This window comes from Pipra filicauda, unplaced genomic scaffold, assembly GCF_003945595.2.
Source record: "Pipra filicauda isolate LSUMZ 115617 unplaced genomic scaffold, ASM394559v2 scaffold163_size1657671_pilon, whole genome shotgun sequence".
In the NCBI taxonomy this organism is placed as follows: domain Eukaryota; kingdom Metazoa; phylum Chordata; class Aves; order Passeriformes; family Pipridae; genus Pipra; species Pipra filicauda.
This window is the reverse complement of record NW_024104140.1, coordinates 1,152,363-1,175,744: the sequence shown is the minus strand read 5'-3', so window position 1 is coordinate 1,175,744 and position 23,382 is coordinate 1,152,363. Positions and strand designations below refer to the sequence as shown.

Genomic DNA, 23,382 nt, shown 5'->3' with positions numbered 1-23,382 from the left:
TACTTTTTTTTGGTATTTCTACTAATAATGTTAACCTTTAAGGGTCTTCCTATCTGTCAGTCATCTGTTCAGATCTTGTTTTCATTTCACTAGATACTGCTTGTACATTTCCAGGGAACCATTTTTTTCATAGACATTTTCTTCCCCTTGATCTGATTTCTTTTCTCACTGTTGCTACTCTCCCCAGCACACCCTCTCCTTTTCATTGAGCACACAGTCATTGCTTTCTGCTTTGCTGGGTAGACCCTTTTCGCTGTCAGAGATCAACTGTGGCCCCTGGCAGCCCCAAAGTATGTCTCCAGCTAGCTTGCTGAGGTCTTTGTGGCTGCAGTTTGGTATTGTTGATGGCATCTTCCATGGAAGAGCAGGCACCTGAACAGGAACAGGGAAGAACCAGCCTGACTCCCAGCAGGCATCTCAGGATGGGAGAAGCTTTCAGTGGGGGGTCACTATGACAGGAATGTCTCACTTGACAACGAGTACACGCACACAGCAGTGCAGATCTGATAGACCTGCTCCTCTTGGCTCAGAGGCAAGGGCTCACCAGGCAGCACTGCAGGACCTGTGTGCTGCATACCCACCCAAACTCAGACTTTATCCATAGGCCAGGCAACGGGGAGTCAGAGAGGCACCATGATCACAAAATCGTTTTTGTGCTAATCTGGCCATTGTGATTAATTCAGATATTAATACACTTTCATGTTAGTATGCAGGGAAATGGTATGCCCTGGCCAAGAAGGATCCAGAAGGCCTTTTCCTTCAGGACAACATCTCTGCTGAATACACCGTGGAGGAAGATGGCACAATGACAGCGTCTTCCAAAGGCCGAGTGAAGCTTTTTGGGTGAGCTCTTTTGACTTTCAGCTCTAGCTGCTGCCAAGAGGTACTAGATGAGGGGGATATGGATGGCGATCTATTCTAAGCATAGAACATGACTGGGTTTTCTTCATCGAAAAGGGAAGCCCAGCCAAGGCACGATATTAGAAGCTAGAATTTAGACACTTTTGAGTCCTGGGTTACTTTTCATCCTGGCTCAGGTTTGGGTCCATCACAAAAGTACTGCATAAAATCAGGTATTAAGACAAATCTTGAATGATGGAGTGGTTAAGTAAATGAACTGCAACAAGTGAAGGAGCTAGCGAAGGCTTGGTGCTGCAAGGGCAGGATAGCTCTCATTTCACTGAGAGGTTCAGGGGAAGGAGAGGGGTGTAAGTGAGCATTGCTTTCACAGATCTCTCAACAGTGTTAGACAGATTTCTGAGGAAAACGTGGTTAACTCTGAGATGCCATTGCAATGCCTGAATAGACAGATGGTGAGAAGCTTAGAGTTTTGCCTGTTGGTCATGATTACTACAAGGAATTACGGCATGTAAAGGGATTAAATAGCTTTCTGAGAGCAGAAAAGAAAATCTGGGGCTCCTGGTAGGCTAGCACTAGCAGGTGGCTATGAACCTTGTAAGTCTTAACAGCACAGCACTCCAGGAGGTTTTGGGAAGGGGCAAATGAAGCTTTGCAGACAGGCCACACAGTGCAAGTGGGAAGATTCCTGAAAGGACTCTTCAGAAATCAAGCAGGGTCTCAGAGCTGCTGGGAATTTTATTTCTGCAAAGGCAAGATAAAGGGGAAGCGCAGCCAGAGCAAGGAAGGGAATGAAGATCTTTCCACTGTTTCACAAATCCAGGCAATGCTTGACAAACTGTGCTAAAACGTGGGTGCTATTCAAAGCAAACAGATCCCAACCAGAAAAGGGCATTGGAAGAAATGGGCACCTAAAAGGGTCTCAAAGGCTGTGTGATGGCTTTTAACTAACTTGGAAGGGGGGGCTATAATTATTACAGTGCTTGTGACAGACATCCCTGTGCCAATAGTGCTAGGAAGGGTTAGAGAGAGGAGAGTCGACTCCCTGCCTCTGCCTGGGGACACAGTGAATGACTCCAAATGAGCCCAAATGCAGGTCACCTCACTCTGCAGTCTGCTAGCAGGGAGCCAAGAAATGACATTCATCATTTTTGCTTGGTGGCTGTCTGCTTGTACAGATATGAGTGGCAAAAAGCCATAGGGTCAGGAGGTGCTGCCCCAGCCACAGCATAATCATACAGCAGAGTTGGGAACCAGACAGCAGCAATGCACTCCGTGTGTGTCTCTGTGTGTGTGTGTGTTTGTGAGAGTGTGTGTGAGGTTTGCATCACTTAATGACAAACACTGACTTGGCATTAAGAGAGGCCATGCCCATTCCTGAGGCAGTTGTGCCCAAGTCCTGAGTGAGGAACACCCATTTAGAGCTCACATGCTGCCAGGTTTTACCCTGAATCTCATGGATCTCGTTGCAGTTTCTGGGTGATCTGTGCTGACATGGCTGCTCAGTACACCGTACCTGACCCAACCACTCCAGCAAAAATGTACATGACCTACCAAGGACTGGCCAGCTACCTCTCCAGTGGTGGTAAGTGAACTTCTCCAGCCCTCTGATGCTGGCCAATTGCTTACAGCTCCCCAGGTGTGCATTTCAACATATGAGCAGGAAAAACAGTTCAGCTCAAATTGCTCCAAGTGCAGACAAACATCCTTTTTTTTTTGGGGGGGGGGGGGATGCTTTATGCAAGTAGTGTATTTTATCTCCACAGAAGAGGCAGGATCCAGAGACTCCACAGAGACCCCTCTGATACACCATACACAGGGAGGGTGCAGATTAGAGGCATTGGCCCCCACACACAGGTTTTGTCCAGCCAGGTGAGGTGTTGAACCTAGTGAAGCATAGTTCCTGGGCCCCACTGTGGGCATATAAAAATGCTGAGGTCAGTCATCCTTGAGGTCTTCATAGCTAATTGGAGGAGACACGTGGACCCATATTTGCCCTCCAGCAGCCAGGCACAGTTCTCCTTCAGCAGCCAGGCACAGTTTCCCTCAGACAGACATAGCTGGACTCAAAGAAATGGAGCTGTTAACTGAAGTTCCCGTTGCAGCAACTGCTCATTCTGAACCTCAGTTACGCACCCTGTGTGTAAACCCCATCCTATGTGCCTGAGTGTCCCATAGCTGTGGGAATCCAGCTATGGAACTTGTGGAGGACTTGGCCCGCTAATGAGTAAGAAAGAAGTACACTCACTCAGTACTGGAAGATAAGCCACACCAAAATGAACTCAGTTGAGCAAGGCTGGAAAGCAGGAGGCATGTTTTGCTGAGGCTTCCTGTATAGGAAGTGTAATCTGTATGGTCAAAATTTATTCTGTATGCCCCTCCCTTCACCATACTTGAGCAAGGAACAAAAAGAGATTTTTTTTGTCATTGCAAACTTAGAAAGTCCTAGTCCTCCTAATAATTCTAGCCTAAGAAACAAAAGGTGAAAACGCACTGAGCGCCATGGGGAACAACACAGCCTCAAGATTCCCTGTGCTTGTCCCAGTTCTTCACTTCAAGGTGCACATGGGAGGCGATACTAGATCCTTTGGGAAGCTATCCCTGCCATGTGCTGAAGTGAGGTGTCTCCCTGTGGAAGCATCCCCCCCTCCCCTCTGTCTTTCCCACTGTGACCAACACGCACGTTCTGGTGTTTTAGGGGACAACTACTGGGTGATTGACACCGACTACGATAACTACGCCATCACCTACGCCTGCCGCAGCCTGAAGGAGGACGGCTCCTGTGACGATGGCTACTCCCTGATCTTCTCACGCAACCCCCGCGGCCTCCCCCCGGCCATCCAGCGCATTGTGCGCCAGAAGCAGGAAGAAATCTGCATGTCTGGCCAGTTCCAGCCCGTGCTGCAGTCAGGTACTGTGGGCTAATCAGCGAACTTACCGAGTTGTAGAGTAGGTGATTGCACTTGCTGTTAATGTGACAGAACCATAGCAAACTAAGGTGTACTCGTTAAGCAACCCTTTTTTAATGTTAGATCTGGTAAGAAACAGCTACAAAGACAAGACTGTGCAAGGGCAAGAGCCTGTTGCACGCTGGTTCTGCAGCCTTAAGATTGCCCTCACAGGAACCCTGTGCGCTGAAACTGGCACACTACCAAAAGATCAGCTTTGTTACTCTATTAGATAGCACAGGGATGGATGTAACAACCCTGTGCTTCAGCACTTGGAAATGCTGGTCTTGACCACTTGGATAACAATGTCCTCCAGGAAAAGAGGAGAAGGTGCCCCCAGGAAGGAGCACCCTCACTCTTCTTAGCTCCATCACGATTTGTGTCCTGGGTGGTCTCAACAGCAGCGATGAGGGGCTCTGGGTGTTTCTGACTGTGCCTGCCGGCAGCGGGAGTCAGCAGTTGTGCCACAGACATGCAAACAGACTGTGTCCAAAGCTCATTTCGAGAACATTTTTCTGAAGGTATGGGAGCTGATTTAGCTCAAATGCTGCCCATGAGACAGGCAGATAATTTTTTAGGGCTGTGCTGGAGCAGAAACTCCTATTTGTTGGCAGCTGAGTGCCCACCACTCACATACTCACTGCCTTGCCTGGAGGTTGGCCAGGCCCGATGCCACAGTAGCACACATGTGGGACACATTGTGGGACAAAGAAGAGCAGCTAAAACCTTCTGAACAGCATGTCCTTGTGCCAGCCAGTCCTCCACTGCAGAGCAGGTGCTGGCATCACCCAAGGTTGTGGGCGTGGGATGGGTATCCCTGCCCCACACCCCCTCATAATGCTCTCTGTAGCAGAGGGAAGGTAGCTCGTTTGCATGTCTAGGTGCTCAGGAAAGCTGAAAGCCCGTGTCTAGCTGGGAAAGGCTGCCGAGTGCTATGCCAACAGACACAGAGCAGTGCAAACAGCAGCTTTTGCACCCCCCATCCTAACCTTGTACTGTGATTCAGAAGTACTCTAGGAAGGCTGTAGCTACAGCTTCACTGAAGACTAAAAAGCTGTTAAAGCACTTTGCAAGCTTACTTTTTAAAAGGACTAAAGTTTACTTTTCTTTCTTTCCAGGGGCCTGCTAAAAGTACACTTCTGATCCTATCCTTAAGCTCAGAAACCAGACCTCTTGGTCTTGAAGTTGCCACTCAGCTAATAAAAAAATAAAATCATAGGACTAGTGTGTTTTTCCTGAAAAACACATGAAAATATTGGGGGATCTGTAAACTGTGTGCAATACAATATTACCTAATGTGGCATTAATCAATAAATGTTTTTAAAAAAAAACAAAACAAAACACTTCTGGGACTGTTTTTTATTACCTGCTGTCCTGTTGGGGCCAGATGGAGCGAGGTTGTGGGTAGAGGTCCCAGGTGAGGCTGCACAAAGCAACAAAAGCTTGTGGGTGCCTGCAGGGCCCTGGCATATACAACGTTATCTCTTCCACCACCACTTCCATTTAAATTCTGAAGCTAAGAAACCCTCTGGAACAACAACTCTGAGATGAGGCTGACAGTGTGATCTTTGCTGCCTGGTAGTATCTTACAGTCACTTCTGGTACCTCTGAATACTCAAAAATCCACACAGAATATTTCTAACTAGACCCTGGACCACAAATGCAATAAAGCAGATGTTCTTTTCAATAACACTGGACATTACTTTAAATGAGCAGTTATTTGCATTTCCAATGGCATAAACAGTAATTTACTCCCCTCTGCCTTCATCATCAAGCTTTCAGTATCTGAGAGGAACAGATCTGAAAGACCTAGAACAGACAGGGTTTTTGGCTGAGAATTTAACAGACAGAGGAAATCAAAAGAGCAGTGTCTAGAAAACCCCATGTAGAAAAAGGGTAACCTGAGTCACTGTAACTAACATGTACTTCCCACTGCTTCTAGTAAAATCACGTTCACTTCTAATATTTCCTATTAATAAAGCTACCAGCCTAGAATGTCCCCAGCAACCTGGTGATCCCTGCAGTTTGTCAACAACAGAAATTTTTATAAGTTATGTTTACCAAGCATAGAGGTAAGATTAAGCTGAACAGCCTCTACCCCTGAAGCTTTCAAAAGGTGTGTGGCAGAAGGCTGATGTTGAGTGAAGACCTTCAGAGCATACACTATCAAACAGTTTCTGCAAGATGCTTGAACAATCTTGTCTACAGTAGCTGATGATTATCTTCTGCATCTGTTGGAAGGAACACAGAAACCAAAGACTCTTCTCCAAAACCAGGGACATTATCCCAGGGCTGCAGGCTTGTCTCTCCCAGGATTTCCAGGCACTACTCATAAGGCTCTCAACCAGCTTCAAATCTTTATTTGTTCCTTGCTCTTCAGGTCTCAGGAAAGCTACCTTGACAGGGAACAAGATGGTGAACTACCGTCTAAAGCTAAGGACAGAAAAAGAGGAGCAGTAGCAGGCAACGCTAAACCCCCCACACAAAGAGACTAAGAGTGTTGAGAAAATATCAGCCTTTTCTGCTGGACGAAGTGCAAGGTCAGTGCATCGACTGAATGTTCACCACTTGCACTCCTCTCCCATGAGGAAGTATTGGGGTGGAATGCATGAACTTAGGACTTGTATCACAACTGATTAGACAGCACTAACCCTTAGCTGAAGGAGCCTGGCCTTTGGACAGAACATTCAGACGAATACTACCAGTCCTAGAGAAGTGAGATTTTTAATATCTATGGTTATAGTAACTGTATGACCAGAGCAGCTAGGAGTTCTAGCAAGAAGAGATGATCAATATGCAGGACCAAGTGCTTACTGTGCTTAGCGTAGTCTGTCCAAATGAGTTAGGCAGTGAAATTCCCCCTCAGGCACATAAGGTTATGCCTCCAGGCTCATAGGAACATAGTGGTGATTCTGGATGAATACACTACAGACTTATACACACCCCAGGAATCTGACTTGTACTTGGGGAAACATGTTCCCATCAGGACCACAAGCAGGCCCTCATCGTGTGATCTGGTGAGTTAATAACACAGATGGGCATTACCTCATATCCATTTCTCTCCAACAACTGCAGGAAATGTGAAAAGACGAGGTAGGGTAGGGCAGGCAGCCAAAAGTGTATTCTGATAAGATCTACACTTCTCTTGAAATTCCATCAAGTTCAACATGAAACATCTGGGGTGTATCTAGATGCAGGCAGTCTTCTGTCTGCTGTTTGAGCTGGCTGATGAAAAGCAGCCTGCTATTTCTGTTATTTAAGCGTGTGTATAGGTCCCAAGCCATAATCTTTGTCCTGCACAAACTTTCCAATAACAAGAGAAGACAAAAAAACTGTTAACGAATTAAACGGACTGTTGTTTTGTCCTCAGAAGGTCCTTCAGTGCTGCAGAAAATCTATGACTGCGCAACAGCAGGAGGGACCCTGCAAGGATATTGTCCTTCACACACCAGTGAGCCTCCTCCCAGCAAGGACACTGCAAGCCCTGAGATATGACACTATGATACCCTGTTGAGTTCGACCAGTTTCCCCTGGGCTATGGTATCTGAGGCAATTACACGCACTTAGGTTTCTACTTAAGCCTTGAAATTTTTTATGGTAAAGTACTTTTCACGCTTCATTTTTATGTCACGTTGGAACACGCACCAGTCAAGGTATCCTTTATACCTTGCGCTGGTAGAGGCAGCGAGCTGCTGTGTGGTACTTGGTTGCTGGCTGCGGTTAAACCATGACAATCCTTGAGAACAGTCTTTAATTCCCAAGATTTAGTTTTTGACACAAGAGTTTTAAGCAGTTTCTACAACACAACGATCAGATCCTGTTTTTACAGGGTTCATGTGAAAGATTAAAAACTGGTTTTATTGGATAGCATAAAACATGGTAACAAATGCAGCATATACACAATCAGACAAAATAAAACACTCAGCTGAAAGATTCTTTCAGTTGCAAAATTGTTATATGGTTGCAATATTGTTATATCCCCTCAGAAGGTTTTGCTTGAAGTGCAGGCAAACAATCCTATCTTGCAGATGCAGCTAGATTTTCTTACTTGGATTTATGGCCAGCAAGAGATACACCTGACTGCTCTGCAATCTTGCTTTGGTTCTGATACTACAGAGCTACTAAGCACCTGCTACTCAGACTGTGATGGGGGGCTGATCACTGCCTGGCAACAGGGGAGATTAGTTAAACATGCAATTTTGAAAGCAATATCAGACAGAGTCAGCAACAGAGCGTTACAGAAATCTCAAGTTTCAAGTATTAAATAATGTTCTTCTGTAGACGTTAAATTAGAGAAAAGACAAGGGCATTCCGAAACTTCTATACTTCGTTTGAAATACATTCAAGCCTGTAAATATCAAATTATCTTCTCTCTGTAATTGTTTATACACACCTATTCCTTAAGGGAATAAGTTTATACCATAGCAGCAAAGAAGATTTTTAGAAGAAATCTTCTATTTTTCATGGTTTGCACTTATATTTTCTTCTATATCCCTGAATAATAAAATCAATACTCTTCACAACACCTACGTTTCTTTTTTTTTTCAAACAGTTGTAGCTGGTGCATTGTCCTTAGTTTGATAAAGATTGCTATATTCTGATTGCCAGTGTGGGAAAATTTTAAACCAGAAGGCTACTCAGGTAGGACATTCTAACAGGGTCAACTGTCCTCTCAAGCTCCTGTATATTTCCCTGCTTCAGACACACTAAAATCTCTCAAATCCCTATAATTAATATTTCTCTAAATAATTTTTTGTTGTTGTTCCACCTCATACTAGCAAAACAATATGCCTTAACTGCTAGATTTTATTTAAATGTGTATTCTGATTCTTCACTTAGGGACAGCTATAACAACTTGAAAATGCATTTTTACTATCTCCATCCAAGTAGAACTTAGCAGTAACTTTTCCAAAACTGAGAAGGTTATCGCTTCAGTAGGCTCCATGGCCCTTTTCTGTTCTGCCTTATGGACGAGGAATTGGAAGATTAGAATGTGACACGTGACCCCTATTCAAGCTTTAGTGAGGCAAGAAATGTTTCACCTCAATTCTGTGACAAAATTAATCTTTTAAGGCTAATTTTCGGTATAAGCATATGAACAAGTAATCAGAAGGCAAGGAGATACAAGGCCACACCTCAGCCTGTACTGGCTTTTTGTATATGCTTCTTTTCTGTGCTGTAAAAGTGAGGGCATTTGAGGTAATTCAGCTCTCTCCTACTGTGCAAACTTGTTGGTTTTGTTTTTGTTTTTGTTTTTCTCTGAGACCTCAATGTTTCATCAAATACACAGTCTTTGTTATGTTGGTGAGGTGGCTGATGTCAGCAAAGAAAGCAGTAGGGGATTTGTTTGTGTGACAAAGTCAGTCCCCTTATGGAAAACACTCCAGCTGTTTTCACTGGCATTATCCTTCTTTCTACAAGTGTTTTAGAGGCATAGCTCAAACTGTGCCAATTGTGAAAAGGGGAGAGTAAAAAAACACCCCTGCAATTTCAGGGAACTTTGCTGTTTACATAAAGTGTTTGGCAGCTGCAAGCACAGCCAGCAGTGTTCTGTAGCCCACGATCTAGGGCTATCTCACACTTGTGCACATCCCTTGCAAAGCACAGAAGCTCAAACTGTTCTTGGTTAATTTCCTAAGTTGTTGTGAGTAGCAGCCCTGCTGCATTCAAGAGTGTGCTCTCCTGTAATACGAAAACACAAAAGGCTCTAACTGGTGTTTCAGCTTTCTCCTGATTATCCAAAACCAAGTGGTGACTTACAGTCTGAGAGGCAAGGCGTGCTGGGGGGAGACCTCACCTGTAAGGGCTGTAGGACGCCAAGCTAGGTGACAGTAATGGTGACAGCAATGGAGAGGAAGAGGGACTTTCAGGGTTAGAGCCTCTACCACAAAGAGGCAGTGGCTCATGGCCATCGTGCAAAGAGGCGACTTGGGCAAAAACAGAAAACAGAAAAGGCAGGAATTTTGGAGCCTAGGGCTCTCTGTGCACCTTCCCCTCTGAGGATGAGCTGCTATCCCTTCCTCTGCCTATGGCAAATAGCTGTGGCATGCCAGGAACAGTCACAAATGCTGAGAGAGCTGGGTGGAAACCCCTCTGTGAGAGAGTGAAAAACCTCATACACCTGAAGACATGGCAACTGATCTGAAATAACCTGCTGTGACTAACCAGCAGGGAAGAAGGGATCCTTCACCTCATGCTTTGGATGTGTTTGGTTGCTGGGCACTTTTCCATCAAACCATTATATCAAGACAGCCTGCCAGCTAAGGCAGGCAGTTTACTCTCAATCAGGTCTCTGCTGCCATCCTCACTCACACAGTGAAGCAATGGACCTGTTCCTGCTGCAGTTTGTGACCTCTATAAATCTTTGCTTGTCCTGGCCATTAGCTCAGTGTAAAACAGGGAACAATAAATATTTATTCCCATAATTCCTAGTTAACAAACTGAATCCCAGTCCTATGGCAGCCAGTTGGGTTGTCAGTTGTGGCTGTTTGACAATGCTGTCTTTAGTGCTATGAAGAGTTAATAGGGGCAGTTGCTTCTAACTTGCATTCCTAACTTGCTTCATCGGGTCCTTTCCATACTCCCTCCTCAGCCTGGGAGGAGTTTATTTTTCTGGGGGCTTGTCATTTGCAGGGAACATACACCAGTCTGACACCAAGCCAGGCACCACTCTTCAGGGTCACTTGAAAGCTTCAACATACTCCACGGGAAGAGAGGACGGGCCTGCCTTCCCCCAGTAGTCAATGGCACGCACTCTGTAAAAGCCGGAGACTGAGCTTCCTGCAAATGAAAAGGTTAGAAATGTCACTGTGAAACGCTGACACCTGTGGTACCTGGAGGATGTGAAGCAGGCGCTACTCCTGTAAAATGCAGGTTTGTGGAATGGGCTGGGGAAATCAGTTCTGCGCCGTCTGTAAATGTGTCTGTGTGTGTCTAACTAAAAACAATTACAAATTCCCCATGGCCAAGTACTAGCGGTTTTGCCTTCTTGCACCAAGGACCTCCTCCCTCCTCATTAGGATTTGCAAGTACAGCTACAGGACTGCTTTACCAGCAGTCCCTCTGGAAGAAGAACACGATGACATCTTCTGCAACAAACAACTAGTAATTTCCTTCTTTTTTCTGACTTAACTTTTCTGCCTGAATTGTGCCTTTCAAACAGTTATGTGGGGACAGGATCAACAAAGAAGCAGAACAAGAAGCACGCAGGCTGACTGAAAACCCTGTGCCCAACTCAGGAAGCAGCACCACTTACTTTAAAGGCAGGTAAGTTGATGTTCTGTGGTTCTGCTGATTTTCATCCTTGATCCAGTTCAAAGAACACAGCTTTCCGTAGCAGACTCTTTGACCCCACAAGCAATATAAATTTGGTGGTTTTTTATCTCTTTACATGATTTTTATGTGTGCTTTAGTATTTTTTTCTTTAAGAAAAAGGATGCTAGAAATAATGGGCGAGGAGGAAGTACCTAGCAATAAAGGCTGCTGAGACATGAGATTTTTTTGAGTAGTCTTTTTTTTCTATTTGTTGTTTTTGAAACAAACAAATAAAACTGGTATTTAATATTGTAATATAATATAATAATGAATACTAATTTCAGAGATCTGCCTTAGCCCTGATTTAGTTTTTGTTTACCTATGTAGCCTTTATATTGCAATAATAGCCATGAACTTTATTATGCACCCCCTGCTCATGTTAAGATTTTCTCAGGTTAAGATGAGCTAGTGTTTCTGCCAAAACCATCTCTGAATTGCTCTTTATTAGTATCACTGTGAGGCAAGGTCTGTTTGTGTTTCACAGAGCTCTCATCAGTGTTTATTATCAATACCTGTTAGACAGTCATGCTGCAGAATAGACCACATCTGGTTAAGCAAAAAAAAAAAAAAAAACAAAAACAAAACCAAAAAATACCCAAATAAAACAACGCTATCTTCTTTCACTTGGGTGTTTGATCTGGATAGGCTTCTATTGCATGCTGGCTGTACTTGAGGAGAAATGACCACATGTTCTGGGAGAAGCTCTGCCTTGTTGACAAAGATGAAACTCACCGCCCTCTAAAGTGAAATATTTACAACTTAAGCAGCTAGTCAGGGCTAAGAAGAAAGCCCTAGGAAACAGCAAAGAGAGGTGTCACTCCTTGTCCCCATGTTCAGATAGCCAGGAGAAACTTTCTTATGAGATGACCTCTTCTGTCCTTACAGTGGAGCATCTCAATAGCTTAAGATTGCCAAGCCATAAAAGGAACGTGTGACCTTCCCCCGGGGCAGATCAGAACTATGGAAAGATGGGCAAGACCTCTCACTTATTTGTGTGCTGATGCTATCCCCTTAGGCAGTTTAACACCTCCAGACTCAGGAGTGCACAACAAGTGTTATCTACTACAGTTTGCTCTACTGCCCTACTCCAAGAGCACTGTACAGATTTTGGCAAAGGCATGGTCAGTACATGCAGGACTGAACCTCAGACTTGCCTTGCTGTGAGTCTTACTCTCAAAAGCACAACATCAAGCTCCCGTCATATGAGCCATTTTTTTTTTTTTGGTCGTTTTTGCACGTTTCTACAACAGCTACAAAAGGGCTGCCTAGCTTCTCAGGGACCTTCCCAGGCCTGCAGTTGGGTGTCTTTGGCTTCTGTGACAAGGAATTTATCCAGGGCAATACTACTAATAATGTCCTCATGACTATTTGTCAATCAGTGTCTGTCCTTGAGAATAAGGCTCTCACTGAGAATGTGGTCCTAAAATGCAGGGATGTGCTCTTATTTGTGTTGGGAGTGTATGTTACCAGAAAGTTATGTACCTTCAATAGTTACTAAACAATGTTTCACACACGAGTGCAATATCAACATGACAGTTTACCTAATACGCATATTCTTGCCATACCTGGACTGTAGACCCAGAGAGTGAATATTGTGTCTTTGGCATTAACCCGCTGGTATGCTTTTCCATCTGATGAGAACTCCACTTCAAACGTCTTTATACACCTAAAAAAAGAAAGACAGCTCAGCAAATATAACTGATAATGTGTTGAGCAATCAAATACTAGTCTTGGGGCCATTTCAACAAGAAGGCCAAAACCAGGAAATAGTCAGTTGACTCAATCCTACCAAATGTAGGATGGCGTGCATTGTCAGTATAACAAATAACCAGGGCCCCAACAGCCCACAGAACAGCCAGGCCGACTCGCCACATTGTGTATATGCAGCATCACAAAATATTAAGCATCTTTTACTCTCAAACTCGGGTTATCAAGGCTGAAGAGTCACAGGAGACTGGTTTGAAAAGGATCTAAGTCAGTGCTTCATGAAGTGTAGTTGTACACTGGATCATCTCTGACAGTTCACCTACAGAGTTTCCAGTCCAGTACAGCTTGCTGAAGGAAGGAGTTTCAGGTTTTGTCTTCCTGTTCACATCCCTTACAGAGATGTGCAAGATCCCACCTAGGCATCTGGTGATAATATAACTTTCACCATGAATCTTCCTGCCTGCTATGCTGAAGGCAAGTCCCTCAGAAATGCCATTGAATGCTGGTGAGAAACAAGCAGATTCCTTTGGTCAGGCAGCAAACCAGTCAGGGTTGCTCTCCACAGTTAGTGCATCCAGGTCCTACAGTTCATTTTGTCAGACAAATGCACTGTAACATCTCTCAAGGAACAATTATTCATTAATTTTTGAACCTGTTTCACTCTGTAAGACTGGTGACAACTTAGGCAGTAATGCATTGGTAACTCAGTTGTAACCATTTTATTTTAAAAGATACTTACTTTGAATTTACATGATCATCATCCCACAGCACAGTGACCTGCCCCTTCGTGAGAGGGATCAAACGAACACCAGTCACCTGTCAAAACACACGTAAGAAAACTGTACAAACCAATCAGCCACGTCAGGTTTCTGTGTTCATCTTTCCTTACTAACTATTTGCTTTGACTTTTTTCCATCGAGACCAGGTGAAAAAAACAAAATTCCTGGCTCTGTGGTTTTGTAGCCTATGTCTCCCACCCATCAGCCTTGTAGAGGACCTTCAGAGGCTCTGGGCACCACTATGAACTGAATGAGCAGATACAGATGTCTAATATATGACAGCCACAATTCCATTTTATCTTTAGTTACCAATTGTTAACTGGAGAGCTGTTGTCAAGCCTTGTGGCATATCATGAGATTTTAAAAAAGATACTGCAGTTTTTAGCACTGCATTATTATTTTTCATCAATGGATAAACTTTCATTTATCTCAGTGATGGCTCCTACCACTTGCTCTGTAATGCTTTATCTTGAATTATATCTTGGAGAACCTTCTCATCAAAGGAAAGAACTGTCTTTTAATGAATAGTTGATCCAAATGTTAGTCTGGCTCTCCTTAGTAAGATTTAAAGCAGGAAGCAGTTTCTCTTCTGGTGAGTCTGACAGTAGAATACATACTTGACCTGGAGCAGATCCGGGTCTTGCACAGATGTGGACAAGAAAGACTGAGGGAATGGGAAAGTCTTGTTTCAGTGTCAGGATGCCATCTTCAGGAAGTGGGAATGGGCCTGCTGCCAGTGGGTCCTGTGGAGCCAAAAGTAGTGTTGTGAACAATCTTTCATCACAGCACCCAAAGGCCAACTGTAAAATCAGTGTAAAGTGCCTGTGTATTTACTTTGGGATTCTAAATTTCCAACAGAGTTGGTGTTGCAAAGTGCCTTAGAGCCATCAAAGTTCTTCAAGCTGGGACACTTTTCTATCACACCTGTTTTCCAGCTCTTCAGGAAACACGAGGGTTTGTCCATCTCACAATCTGGGTTGATCGGAAAATGCCCTTTAAGTCACACTCTGTCACTTCCAGTAGCCTTTTAGGCTACAGGTCTTTATGAACCATGCCCCTGTCTCTTCATAGTGTGCAGAGAAAACTGTTGCTAGTTACAACAGCCACATCTCTGAGGATGAGGCTTCACCAGATGGACAAGGGCATCTAAAACCTCACTGCTGCCCTTTTAAAGGAAGAGCTGATGGCTCCTACAGCATCCAGCAGGCCTTAGTGCTAGTCATTCATGGTGACTGGGAAGAGAACACATAGTACTGCATACCCAAGTCAGAAGGCAACTACTCTCTGTGGGCCCTGAAGGGTATGAAGGTGGCCTCCTTTATTTTAACCTATGTGTTTGAATGCATAGGGAAACTATCAGAGAGCGGGCTGAAGTGACATATTCTCACACACAGTAAGTAATTTCCACATGGCTTTTATCCACAGGGAGGAGAGGAGTTCTCAGAGAGGACTTACTCCTTAAATTACCTCTGCAGTGCATTCAGCACTGCTGAGGATTAGGGGAAACTGCAGCCCTCCCTGTGAGCCCCTGGAGTCTTCTGAACTTGCACAGGGTAGTTTCCACCTCAGGGAGCTGTTTCTTTTCTGTTATTAAGGGGGTTCATTTCAACTCTCTAACGCAGCAGTTTGGCCCCTCTGTAACATACACAGGGCCATGTGACTTACTTGGGGAGGCAGAACAGAAAGGGTCTCAAAGCTCACTGAAGCAGAGAGAAAGTGGAACTTCCCCAGGAGCTACTGTGCCTCTTGAGTTTATGGGTAGGCCAGTAGCAAAGAAGTTGGTCATCTATATTTAATCTCTTGTATAACATAAACACAATGGCATCACTTGTGTATCAGCTACATTTCTCTGCATGACTGCAAGTGCATTTTTGTGCATATGTGAGAAGTAAATGACTGTGGCCTAAGGAAATTTTGACAACCTGGTCTGATTTCTTGTCTTTTTCACAAGCACTTTACCTGTACAACACTTCAAGCAAACACATACAGTCATACCTCAGCATCCCTTATTTGCTGGAACTGTTCTGGAGAAGGAAAGTCAGGGCTTCCTAGATTTTTCCACTTCAGGTAAGGATTGGTTTGGTTGTTATCCAGGTAATATGTCACATACACCAGCTCTTTAGGAACACAAATGAAAGAAAGTAAACTCTTTACTTGGATTTAAAGAGTAACAAGAATAAATTTAGCAGGAGTGTAAGTCTACCTTCTCAAAAGTGATTTCAGCACATTGGAGCCTGGCTTTCACAGGAAGTCCCATGGCTAGCACCCTTATAAGGCTCTACAGCTTACATTTTCTAAGTTTAAATTTCAAGCAATCCCTTCCATAACCTGAATTGAAATCCTCTTTTGGATATGTGGTGCAGCACATATTCGTTAGGCAACTTCATCAGCTGATTAATGTGGTCATGTTGGCTGTCTTGGAGTCATCTCATTAAGGAAACTGTTGCCTGGCATTATCCAGACAAGGACACTGAGACTAATAGCTTTCCAAAAAGGCAGCACTTGTCAGCTGCCATTAAAGGCAGGATCAAAGTGTAGGCATTAGGAAAGCATTAGGAAAGAACCTTTCCTAGAAGAAAACCATGATACCTCAGAAAATCTAGGAGTGCCCAAAAGATTAGAAAGTTAGCAAATGAAACTCACTCTTGCAACAAAAGGCAACTAAGCAGAAGTGTTTCAGCAGATATTATAACCTAAAGATCAGTTATGTGAGCGGCCTACATGATATTTGTTTACCTCTAAGACTGGGGAAATGGGTGGCATTCACTGTGACGGTGCTGATGTTGGTTGAAGTCTTGTTATCCTCACTTAAATACATCAGTAGGGTAGCTTGCCAGCTGTCTGAGGGTTGCATCTCACTTGGTGTGTGCACAGACACCAGCACACCAATTGTGCTGCTTTGAGTGCTTTCAACCCCATTGCTCTTCACTTCCGCAAAAATCTGCTTCTCTCCTTTAAAAGATGGGACAACTCTGTAAGCACCACTGTTAGTAAGTCCTGTATCAGATTCTGATACAGGAAGGGTCAAAGCACACAGATCTGTAAGCTGAGCTAAGTTCTACCTTATTTTACCAGTTATAGGATTCAGTCAGGTTTATTTTTCAACAGCAGAGCATGCACATACTACAGCAGTTCTTATGCTTAGCAGTTCAGCAAGCAACATGCAAAGATGTGACAGGGAATAGGTTCTTCCTTTAGTAAGCTGAATGAGTCTTCCAGCTGTGGGGATTTCTTAAAGTCATTTGCAGCCTGATGGGAAGTACCCCTTGCATTACAAGAGGGAAGTACTAGTCAACAAAAAAGGAGTGGCTGGCACACAGAGAGTACAAACAAAGCAGTAAGTTAAATCAAATGGATAATGGACTGTCAGGAATATTTTCTGAGCTATTAATTTCTCTGAGGAGATGGAGTTTCGTTTTCCTAATGCAGCTGGTAAACAAAGGGTGGGAGAAATCCTACTTTTATGAATGGTGAGATAGCTGGAACAATCTCCCTTAGGCAGGAAGCTTCTAGGTAAGATGTGCTCTTTAATCAGTGGTTACCATACCTAGCAGTGCCAGCAAGCCCATGACAGTCAGCACTGGTTTCCGCACCATCTGGACATGAGGTGGCTTTGTGTTGTTCATCTGAAAACGTGCTGTCAGAGTCCGCTGTGTGAAGTAATGGGGGTAGTAGCTCAAGAAGGCATTGTCATTACTCAGCAATGTGTAGTTGATGGTGTTGTTGGCTTTAGAAATGAGCAGGTTTTGGTGCTGGATGATGACCTGCAAAGTCAGAGAGAAAATGGACCTTCACCCTGGAGAAAATCCAACACACAGTGCCCGTATATTTTTTGTCTTTACAGCGTACTGAAAAGAACTGCCTTTTAGAAAAGTTTGAAGAACAAAACTGCTCATCACAGCTCTTGGAGAAACTATACTTTAGGTTGTTGCCGTGGAATTTTGGTGCTGAAAAAATCTCCAGAGCAGTTAATTAGGGGTGAGATAAGAAAGGGTTTATTTTGCCAAGGCTAAGATGTTACAAGACGCACCCCCCAGCCCTGCCTGAGATGTTACATTTTATAATACCATCCATCCAATCCCAGATGTGTCCACGCTGTGGCCTTTACTCTGGTCTGCCCCGGGGTCCACCCCCTGAGAAATGGGTCTGGGGGTTTTGGGACCCCGTGTTCATCCCACCTTCCTCTTCATCAGAGCACAAAGGGTACATAGTTACCTAATTCTTGACCGTATTCTGTGGTTTAGGCCCTGATATGCTGTTCTGCCAACAATCTAGGCCTTGCCTTGACAAAAGACTAAACATTTCTGCTATATTCAGGAGTAGGATTGATACAGGGAGCACAGAATGGGGTAAGAGGGTTAAGGAATGTGTAAACAAGGGTGCTAGAGAAAGGGAAAGGGACAAGGGACAAAGGGGGGGGGGGTTGCTGCTTTTAAAATCTACTTCCACTACTTATAAAACTTACAAGTCTTACAAATATTAGAAAAATAAAAAACATTAGGGGCTTAAGGCATCAAGGTGATATATTAATCACTGCAAAATCTGAAGTGTTTATATAGTTATCTGAAGTGTCTACATAGTTTTGCCTGTAATAAGTCTCTGAAATAATTATTACTGGTACTCTGCATCAATAACTAATACATTTCCTTGTCTACTGCAGTACAATTGATGCTCCTCTGTCTTGAATACTTACTTAGGAATCTGGATTTTAGATTAAATCTAAATGGTCCTCCAAATCTGGAATTACTTTGTACCCACTATACCAGTGGCTGGGGTACTGGTTCTGGATTCTGTTTCTCAGTGAGTCATTCTTCCCACTTGGTGCTAACTTGGAATTAGTTCTTACAGTATTTCACTGGTTGCTGTGCTGCTTTCCTGCAAAATGTCAGAATTCCCAACCTCTCTGTTTAACCAAATTGTGCCCAAGTATCAGAATCAAACAGAACTTCAGAAGGCTGACAACTGAACAGTCTCACAATTGTGTCCCTGAAGGAACACGAGGCTTCAGCTTCTACACACCCAAGTGTTAACTTTCCACTGGGTGTGCCTTTTTTTCCCCCTTCAAATCACCATGTCATTATAAACACTTTTGTCCTCACAAACTCTCTGCAATGTAGTCAATAACTTGTTGCCTTACAGAAGATTGCTAAGTGTGTATGCATTCTAAAGGAACTGGGAGCCTTTGCCTCCACAGGAGCTGCTGATGTTTCTTTTTTCTGGGTGACATACACACTCCTGTGTTTGGGAATTACTGCTTTGCACAGGAGCACTTGGACTCTTTATGCTGTATAAGGTCATGGCTCACAAAGCACCAGGCCTGCACTGGAAACTATTGCTATACAGGGGAAGAGCTGAGCTTGTTCTGGGGCCAAGGTAAAATTACTGCAGAAGGAGGAATGTTGAGAATTCTCTCCTTCTGCTGCTTTTCTGAGCATTATCAGTAATTACTATCAGTAATTACTATCAGTAATTAATAAGACCCACGTGTACAGTCATTATCCAAAACCAAAGAATGGGCTTATGCTGAGAGCTCAAGGGACTTCTTAATTATTCCTGATGTCTCTTGATGAGATAAACTTACGAAGGAGCTGGGAAATAATGTCTCACATGTGAGGTGACAGCTAGCAGTAGTGAGATCAGAGCAGCAATATTACATCACGGAGACAGCATGTGTGGGTATGGTCTTACCAGGTGGATCTAACGGGGTGACTGTATACAGTACCTCACACATTCTCCAGCTCAGGTCTCTAGCACTTCTCTGACTACTTCTCAGTTTGGTTTTGGGTTGGTTTTGTTTTTTTTAAGGAAAGATGAAGAAAACTAATACAAATTAAACCAAGCTGCTAAAAACAGACTATTCGGGGAAACCCAAAGTGTATCAGTAGGAAGCTCTCCTTTTTTAGGATCTAATAGTTTGAGTAGCTGCTTAAAAACTAACTGCAAGTCTTCTTTTGCAATGGCATTAACACATCAGGAGTCATTACTGTGACAACACTGCCAATGAACTGTTACCTTTACAACCATAGCTGCATAAGTCACATCAGCTCGCCAGAGTTGTGGAATGGACCATCCAACCATTGGATCTGCTTCATCATTGTATATGGCAACAGAAGAAAAACTTGGAAACAGCTTCTGAATTTGTTGAACTGCTTCTACTTCTTGTTGCAAGATGTAGAGAGAACTCCCACCTCCCTGCAACAATATTTCATATCTGCTTAGTGAAAGGGAGCTAACAGTAGTAAACAGACATAACCTACAGACATAAACATATTCTGAAAACATGTTCCCCAGTTCAAGAGGAACTGTGGACCAGACAATATTAGTATTTTTATCTTATCCACCACAGTATGTGCTGTTTGCGTGAGCTCCTCCTAGAATACAAAATGAAAAAGAAATAGAGGAGTCATTTCCCCACGGGAATTAGGCAAAGGCAAATTTGTTTTGAGTGAAGTCTGGTAGCTGAACATCTTGAAAATTTTGTAAGAACAGGTAGCCATGCTTCCTGCTATAGGCTGGACACTCACGTTCACCATCATCAACTTCATAAATCAGAATAAAATGTAACTTTTATTTAACTGATTGAAAAATTTGCTTTAAACTGAAATCTTGTACTAACCTTCTTATGGAGAGAGATGTAGTCCAGCCTTACACCAGTCTCCCCTGTGAAGAAGTTGGTCCCATTGTAGCAATGACACAGAAGACTCCAGCATATGGGTGACTTGGGTAAGGGGTGGAATGAATCCCCAGGCCCTCCAAATTTCAGAAGAGGACTGGCTGCTCTTAATCCTTCTGAGCAAGCATCGTAATAGTTGAGAAACCCTAAGGTCCAAGCAGAAGCATATATCAAAAATGACAACTTAAAGCAGAAACTGGATCTAAAACTACAAAGAGATGTTACAACTCTATTATTTGATTTATTGGCAAGACCTCAAAAACTGGGGCTATCCTTTCCTATGCATTGACAACATGAAGAGATATCAAAACCCCAGCTGCATTCAAAAGGTTATTCCAAAGGTCTTGTATGGACAGGGTCCTAAAACACACAGCTGTCAATGGAGAGTTTTCCTCCACTCCACCCTTCAACCTTTATTCCCAATAACAGTACCTTATATCCAACCAATGAACTGCGTCTTAGTGTAACTCCTGTTTCATTTTCCCTGTCCCACTATCCCCGTATGTATATTGATGTGCAGGCAGGGAATAAAGTGTAGTCAGTAACACGACCTTAGTAGACTAAGTGTAGGGGTACCTGTCACATTCCTTACCACTCCTGTTTACCTTACTTCTTTGCCAGCATATCTCCTATCTCATTGTTTGCCCTCCACTCACCCCACATACCTGTCTAACTTTACCATACTCTTAAGTGCTCCAAACCATGCTTACCTTTCACTGTCATAGACACATTGTCAAAGTCATGGTGGTCTGGTTCATTCCATGTTTCAAAATTCCATTTAGCAACATGCTCCAATCCATACCTATCTGTAGGAGAGGCCTCATGTATCAGTGAATGGCATATTTGGACAATATGATCCAGACATTGATCCAGACAATCTTATCAATTATGGCTGCAGGTGAGGTTCAGCACCCAGAACCACAACTACATAATTTCCCTCATTATTAAAAATAATATTATTTAATATTATTTAATAATATTAAAAACAATATTTTCATATTTAAAATATTGAAAATAATGAGGGAAATGTGATTTGGTAGTTTCAAAATGATCTCTCATTTTTGATGAAATGCAGCAATATTCAAAAAAGATGAAAGGTGAGAAGGAGCTGAATTCCAGCCTTGTGGCTAGGTTACTCATCTACCTTTAATTCAGGTTGAGGCTTCTGTCTCATTAGAAATATTTGAAGTTGACATGCAAGAAGCATTCAGGTTATTCTGTCCCAGTGCAAGCTGGGTGGTTTACAACCACAGCAATATAACTAAGTTACAAGTCAGTTCTTAGAGGCAGGCCAAATATACTACCCAGAGCACACCCTTCATTCTGAACGGATCGGCAAAAAAAGGGACTACTATTACATGGTCTGATCTGGCTTTTTTTTTTTTTTCAGTTCTGTGCTGAAATCCAGGGTCTTAAAATTGAACACAACACACAGAGAACTTTTTGAAGTAGCTACAAAGGATTACAACAGTATAAATAGCAGAGCTTTTTTTTTTTGTTTTAAACTTACCTATGTATCTGCTGGCCAGAACTGTGATTAAGTTTCTCCATCTTACTACCTGTTCTTTATCTTCAAAATCTAAAAAATATCTTGTTGGATTCCCCATCAATTCAAATCCTAAAAAAGACATAAGGAATTGGGTCTCCTTTTTCTGTGAACGGTATCTCATTTTGGTCAATGAAGGGGCTATCACATTATCTGAAACAAACTTGTTAATGAAGCATCATTAAATGGGCTTTCTTTCCTGTTTTTCCATGTTACCACCAGAAGTATATTAGATTTGAGGTTGTTCACATTTGTTACTTGTCAATGACTGTAGTAATCAATACTAATAATTGCCAGCACAAATGCAGGGCTCAGAGAAAACTTTAAACGGTGGATGCTTGCAGAAATCCACGGGAGGTTATACCTTGAGTATCTGATTCTCTGGCCCTTTTAGGTACACGTCAACAGGTACAAAGTTTTCTCCTCTTCAAGAGCTCTCATTTCCGAATTCATACATCTGAAACTGCCGTTTGAAAGCAATGTAAAACCATTTGTATTGTTTTAATTGCTGTAGTATTGTTTTGCTGACACTGTTTCCATTTGCATGGACAAGAGGTAAAGGAAAGTAGGCAAATAATGAATATTTATCAAAACTAGCTTTGGAAAAACTCTCTAATAATTTTGTAATAACTGTACAATGTGGGCAAAGATATACAGATGTACCAAGCTGTGAAGGCAGGGAGCTGCCCTTACCTGGAATTAGCTTGTTTTCCCACAGGAGATCCATAAGGTTGTCCAAGGCAGTAAAATTGTAGTAAAGTCTGCCATTCATCATTCTGAAGAATACAGGTAATAAAAATTACAAATGTAAATTACAGCACAGGTAGCAACTGGTAGTAGATAATGGGTCAGATGGCTTCCTTCTCAAAACTGATATGTAACCAGGGTTCTTGAAATTGTACACAAACTTCCTTCCTCTAAAGTCATGGGTGTTCACCACAAGCAAGTCTTGTTTTTTCACCAATCCATGCTCTTTTCCTATTCCAGCAGCAGCAACAGAAGCAATATAATGATCCTGCTTGCTGAATTTTGTTTTTTAAACAAAATATTAAGATTTCTAACTCTTTGCTGAAATGAAATCTACATAGGTTGTTGTTTTTTTTTTGCTAAACTGTTTTTTCAGTTCCCATCAGATGACCTACTGCTAGGCCTTGATCACCTTCCGTCCCATATGAGTCTTTCTTAATGTTCTCTTAATTTGCAAAATATAATATAACTTTCTTAGTGGCACTTCTTATGGGTTTAGGTCCAGCTGAAAAATAACTTTATATCTTTCAAAGAATGCTGAATGTATGCACACAATGTCTGTAATTTTTATTTCATTGTAACCATTTGCTTAGTTATTCTCAGGCTGCAATGCTTTTATCCAGCTTTGAATAAATGCATTCAAAGACTCAGAAGCAGCCCCATGATGAAACCCTTTGTGTCAGGGAATCTTGTGGGAGCACTGGTAGTAAAATTTGGACTCTGGAATTCTTTTACCCAGGAGACGAAAACCGGCATTTGCAATTTATCTGTGATACATTTGAAGATTTGCTTTAAATTCCCAAAAGGCTC

At 42.9% G+C, this 23,382-nt stretch overlaps 3 protein-coding genes across 11 annotated transcripts in view; 2 read left to right on the top strand and 1 right to left on the bottom strand.

Moving 5' to 3' along the window:
- The first annotated feature begins 685 nt into the window (after positions 1–685).
- LOC114000707 (purpurin) lies at positions 686–5,102 on the top strand. 2 transcript variants are annotated; one of them, XM_027745210.2, is made up of 4 exons: positions 686–843; positions 2,331–2,443; positions 3,557–3,769; positions 4,925–5,102. In XM_027745210.2, exons 1-4 carry the CDS (start codon positions 806–808, stop codon positions 4,933–4,935), a joined length of 375 nt encoding a protein of 124 aa, XP_027601011.2. In that variant the 5' UTR covers positions 686–805; the 3' UTR covers positions 4,936–5,102. The 2 variants fall into 2 exon arrangements, with proteins under 2 accessions (XP_027601011.2, XP_027601009.2); XM_027745208.2 differs by lacking the exon at positions 4,925–5,102 and having other exon boundaries at positions 3,557–3,783.
- A 2,453-nt stretch (positions 5,103–7,555) lies between these two features.
- IDUA (alpha-L-iduronidase) overlaps positions 7,556–23,382 on the bottom strand; it is a 45,801-nt gene continuing 29,974 nt past the window's right edge. Inside the window, exons 3-14 of the mRNA XM_027745251.2 lie at positions 22,519–22,601; positions 21,790–21,897; positions 20,990–21,085; positions 20,223–20,425; positions 19,619–19,798; positions 17,154–17,370; positions 16,343–16,558; positions 15,602–15,723; positions 14,224–14,349; positions 13,567–13,643; positions 12,686–12,786; positions 7,556–10,586 (exon numbers count right to left, since the gene is read on the bottom strand). Coding sequence (XP_027601052.1) covers positions 10,486–10,586; positions 12,686–12,786; positions 13,567–13,643; positions 14,224–14,349; positions 15,602–15,723; positions 16,343–16,558; positions 17,154–17,370; positions 19,619–19,798; positions 20,223–20,425; positions 20,990–21,085; positions 21,790–21,897; positions 22,519–22,601 — 1,630 coding nt within the window. The 3' untranslated portion in view covers positions 7,556–10,485. The remainder of the gene's footprint in view (positions 10,587–12,685; positions 12,787–13,566; positions 13,644–14,223; positions 14,350–15,601; positions 15,724–16,342; positions 16,559–17,153; positions 17,371–19,618; positions 19,799–20,222; positions 20,426–20,989; positions 21,086–21,789; positions 21,898–22,518; positions 22,602–23,382) is intronic.
- The window catches only part of SLC26A1 (solute carrier family 26 member 1), a 36,912-nt gene continuing 24,063 nt past the window's right edge, over positions 10,534–23,382 (top strand). For 5 of the 8 annotated variants that reach the window (XM_039379301.1, XM_039379300.1, XM_039379299.1 and 2 more), the window contains exons 1-2: positions 10,535–10,679; positions 10,969–11,072. The gene's annotated coding sequence lies outside the window, so the exon portion shown is untranslated. Of the gene's footprint in view, positions 10,680–10,968; positions 11,073–23,382 lie in introns of all 8 variants that reach the window. The other 3 variants (XM_039379305.1, XM_039379304.1, XM_039379303.1) reach the window with 1 other exon arrangement.